Source organism: Triticum aestivum, chromosome 5D (assembly GCF_018294505.1).
Source record: "Triticum aestivum cultivar Chinese Spring chromosome 5D, IWGSC CS RefSeq v2.1, whole genome shotgun sequence".
NCBI classification, from domain to species: Eukaryota; Viridiplantae; Streptophyta; class Magnoliopsida; order Poales; family Poaceae; genus Triticum; species Triticum aestivum.
The window spans coordinates 306,943,294-306,947,671 of record NC_057808.1 but is presented as its reverse complement, the minus strand read 5'-3'; the positions used below and the strand labels follow the sequence as shown (position 1 = coordinate 306,947,671).

The following is a 4,378-nucleotide window of genomic DNA, read 5'->3' as shown; positions in this document are numbered from 1 at the left end:
AAAACACACTAGAAGCAGCAAAGGAAATTGTTGCCCAAGCATGCCCGGGATACACTTGTGCTCACTATAATACTATTATCAAAGTTGCAAAGAGAAACATGTTTTCAATGTAAGAGAAGGCATGCACAACACTGGCAATTCAAGATGGCACGTTAGCAGATAACTACTTAGCAAAAATGGATTCACGAGACATGCTAAGATTCTGGCAATGATAGGCAACAATTTTTCCGACGTCATACTAATACATATCTATACTCAATAAACTAGGCATCAATTATCTAATACACCTTGGATCGCGTGGAACAATTTGCAGAATCTATATACCACTTCATCACAGGCACCAATCCCACGGAAGGTTGCACTAGAATGATATAAGTTACAAATAAATGCCATGCTTTTAGTCTTATTACACAAGCGTCAAAGTGTAGTTCTCATTTTATAAGATGTAGCATTCATGCTAATAAAAAATGTATCCTTCCCAAGTTGTTGATTTTACCGTGTTTAATCTTATTATAAATGTATCAACATGTGCTTCATGTTCCTTGATATGCACCACGCATGATGGCAATAAATGTATCATTTTCAATTTACTTCTATGTACGTCTTTCTTTTTTATGATCACAACCTTACTCACATACTTCCTTCAAATTAAAATTTATAGCATGTAACATGTAAACAACATATGCAAACATGACGTATCGGCAGGGCGCGGCGTGTCGCCGCGCGGGCATTGCTAGTTTCTAGACTAAGAATGAGGAAGAAAGCATCATCTAAAAAAATGAAGGCTATGTCATAGGCACGAAGAGGAATCAAGAGCATGCAAAAGACACATGGGTAAAGCAAAAGAAAGCTAAATCAAAAGAGGATTTCATACAACTTTATACAATATTACTTGTCGCTGATTTAATATAATTTTATACAAAATTATATATATAATTATACTAAATTAGTGACAACTAATATGAATCGGAAGGAGTGGTCAAATTAGAAATTGCGATACAACACCATGGCAGTAAATATAGAAATAGAAATAGTGGTAGTATGACTAACTACCCGAGTGGTGGTTACATTGTCGGGGTGAAAATAATGGGATGACACCAAGCGAGCAAAGTGGCCATGAGCCAACATTAGCTATGGACACCGTAAAATAAAACAAACATTAGCAATGGACAAGCTTGCAGCTCGAAGTTTGTTTGAACCAGATTAGGAAAATTCTAATAAACCAGAAATAACCGTTGCCGTCCGAGCGATTCACGGAACTGGCGCGCAACCTCCGCGCGAGCCGTTTGCCACTTGCAGCGGCCGAGGCAGCGATTCCTGCGGAATATTCGCGGCACCGGCGAAGCTGACCGGCGTCGAGCAGCAGACACCAGAAAGTCTCCACCAAGGCCTCGCCACGGCGGCCACACCGGCGACACCCGGTTCCTCTCCCCCACACGTGTCGGTGCGCAGGACACCTGGCGTCGTCCCACTGGCGGAGCTCCGCTGCTCGACGCGGTTTTCCCCCAGCACATCCGATCGAGCATTTAATGAATGCCTGTGCATCTGCCCGCTGTCCCACATGACAGTCGCGCAGAGGGGGGAGGAGTGGGAGCGAAGCAAACCACTAATCACAGCCCTAAACAACCGCGAGAGGACGGAAAAGGGGCAATAATTAATCGGGAGAGGATAAACTATGGGTCACCAAGTCGCGGGCTGCCCAGGGGCCGCCCGCGCTATAAAGGAGCTGCTTGGCCCTCCAGTCCTCCTCCCCGCCTCCATTTCGCCCACTCCGACCTTCGTCCACACACCTTCCACCAGCCACCAGCCACCGAAAAAGCCCCAATCCCAGCAACCACAAACCACTCACGTGAGTTCAAGCGAGGTAAGCATAGATCCGAGCGAGTTCTTGCGTCGCCAAGGTAAGGTTCTTTGAATCCCAAGCCCTCTTCCTCCCTCCCCTGTTCGTCTCCTTGTTCACGCGGCAGGCAGCGAGTTCTCCAGGACGTTTTAGATCCCGGGGCTCCAGATCTGTTCTTTTTTCTTCTCTTTTAGCTGTAGTAATCGGCCAGGCGAGGTTCTTTTTCCACACCTCCTTGCTCGTTGTGTCTAGATCTACCACCAACGCCATCTCTTTTTGCCGTGGCTGTTGTTGATTTTCTCTGCCTGTTCTAGGTTTTGGTTTGGAAACCAGGCAGATTTCTTTCTTGTTCATCTTTCCAAGAAAACAAAAATCCAAAAAAAAGTTCTTCCTAGTTCCTTAGATGGCTGCCGCTATAGATCTGTCCGGGGAGGATCTGGTGAGAGCACTCGAGCCTTTTATCCGAGAAGCCTCTGCCCCCCCTCCACTCCACTCCCACCTTAGTCCCACCTCGCCATTCTCCTTCCCCCACGCCGCCTACAGTGGGTACCCGTACGGGGTGCAGGCACAGGCCCAGACCGAGCTCAGCCCGGCCCAGATGCACTACATCCAGGCACGCCTCCACCTCCAGCGCCAGACCGGCCAGCCGGGCCACCTCGGCCCGCGGCCCCAGCCCATGAAGCCCGCTTCGGTGGCAGCGGCGACCCCGCCGCGGCCGCAGAAGCTCTACCGTGGCGTGCGGCAGCGCCACTGGGGCAAGTGGGTGGCGGAGATCCGCCTCCCCCGCAACCGCACCCGCCTCTGGCTCGGCACCTTCGACACCGCCGAGGAGGCGGCCCTCGCCTACGACCAGGCCGCCTACCGCCTCCGTGGCGACGCAGCGCGGCTCAACTTCCCCGACAACGCCGCCTCCCGCGGCCCGCTCCATGCCTCCGTTGATGCCAAGCTCCAGACCCTCTGCCAGAACATCACCGCCTCCAAGAACGGCAAGAAGTCCGCCTCCGTCTCCGCGTCCACCGCCGCAGCCACGTCGTCCACCCCCACCAGCAACTGCTCCTCGCCGTCCTCCGACGAGGCGTCGTCCTCGCTGGAGTCCGCGGAGTCGTCACCGTCACCCGCCACCACCACCGCAGCAGAGGTTCCAGAGATGCAGCAGCTCGACTTCAGCGAGGCGCCATGGGACGAGGCAGCCTGCTTCGCCCTCACCAAGTACCCGTCGTACGAGATCGACTGGGACTCGCTTCTCGCCACCAATTAGCACCCAGTTTGTGTTCGTCAGCTACTACTACTACCGTCTTTAGCGTTTCATGATGCTAGGTTAATGGGTCGCCGCGATGCAGATGGCATTTTAGACATTCTGCACGGGCTTTTAGCGGATTAGCTCTAAGTCTCTAATCCTTGTTCATTGTGTAGATCTATTATTTGTTCTCTTTGTGGGTAGGGTTTGGTTAGTCCGTCCCGGATGACTATAAGCCGGCGTTTTTGTGCCCGGCGTCTCCGGTGGTCGGTCACTGGTCAGTGACTCCGGCCGGTGAAGTCTCTGTGTCCATGGTTCTAGCTAGGTGCTGTTCCTTCCGCTGCTCTGCAGATTGTAACAGTGGGAGTCTGTCATGTAAAATTAGCTCGTAAAAAATCGTGTAATGTGGAATATTATTTTGTTGTTAATGTTCGTTTTGTCTTGTAAATTCATGAAGGCATGTTTTTGTGCTGTAAATTTCTTGAAATGTCAGTTTGCGAAATGGAACTAGTGGTAGTGAACGTAACTAGTGGTAGTACATGCGCAGATACTGTGTTTTCAGCCTTGCAATAGATGGTTCATAGTTTTTGGTCGAGAAATGCATGTTGGGCTTGGACGCCTGGTGACCAAACTTGTACCCGTGGTCACGTCTATTGTGCTCGATCACGGTTGCTTGAGAAACCATCTCACTTCGTTTTCGGTCAAGGTAGAAGAAGCAAAAAGGAAAAAGCGGAACTCATCCACGTCGTGGGTTATTATTCCGATACGTATTTCCTAACAAATGGAGTAGGTCGAACGGATCGCGCCGGGCTGGACATTAGCTGGCAGGAAGCTTCGCGACGCGATATTTTTAGGAGTATTTGTAGGCAAATTTCACGCTCCTCGAAGCAGACGGGTCCGACGACGACGTGATCCCCTTTGTCACCTACCGGAGCGCCGTTGCATTGTTGCCATGCTGAACTGATGATGCGTCCATCCCATCGTTTTCGTGGCGACTGCCCGCGCGTTCCAGAAATGCCCACGGATGCCCCCGCCGTGCTTAAATTTGACCCAGTTCACCTGGATGTGAACAAGAGATCAGTGCAAAATACTAGAAAGATTTACATATAGGGAAAATGGTCGCCGTTTTCTCTCAGTGTATCAGCACGTACTAAGCTGATCGTGAGTGTTTGGGAAAACGGCGGTTGGAGAAAACTAGCAGCAGAAGAGTAGGGGGTTGAAAGTTGAAACGAGGGCGCCAAAGTAAATACCATTTCCCGCCAGAAATTGACGGCGAATCCGCGTAGGCTCCGCGTCCGCGC

The 4,378-nt window shown here is 50.7% G+C and overlaps 1 protein-coding gene across 1 annotated transcript; it reads left to right on the top strand.

The window, feature by feature from the left end:
• Positions 1–1,713: 1,713 nt before the first annotated feature.
• Positions 1,714–3,505, top strand: LOC100127078 (ethylene-responsive transcription factor RAP2-13). Its single transcript, XM_044541335.1, has one exon. It carries the CDS (start codon positions 2,244–2,246, stop codon positions 3,096–3,098), a length of 855 nt encoding a protein of 284 aa, XP_044397270.1. The 5' UTR covers positions 1,714–2,243; the 3' UTR covers positions 3,099–3,505.
• The last annotated feature ends 873 nt before the right edge of the window (positions 3,506–4,378 follow it).

Coding starts and splice junctions, on each gene's coding strand:
- LOC100127078 (XM_044541335.1), top strand. CDS start 2,244: ATGGCTGCCGCTATAGATCTGTCCGGGGAGGATCTGGTGAGAGCACTC.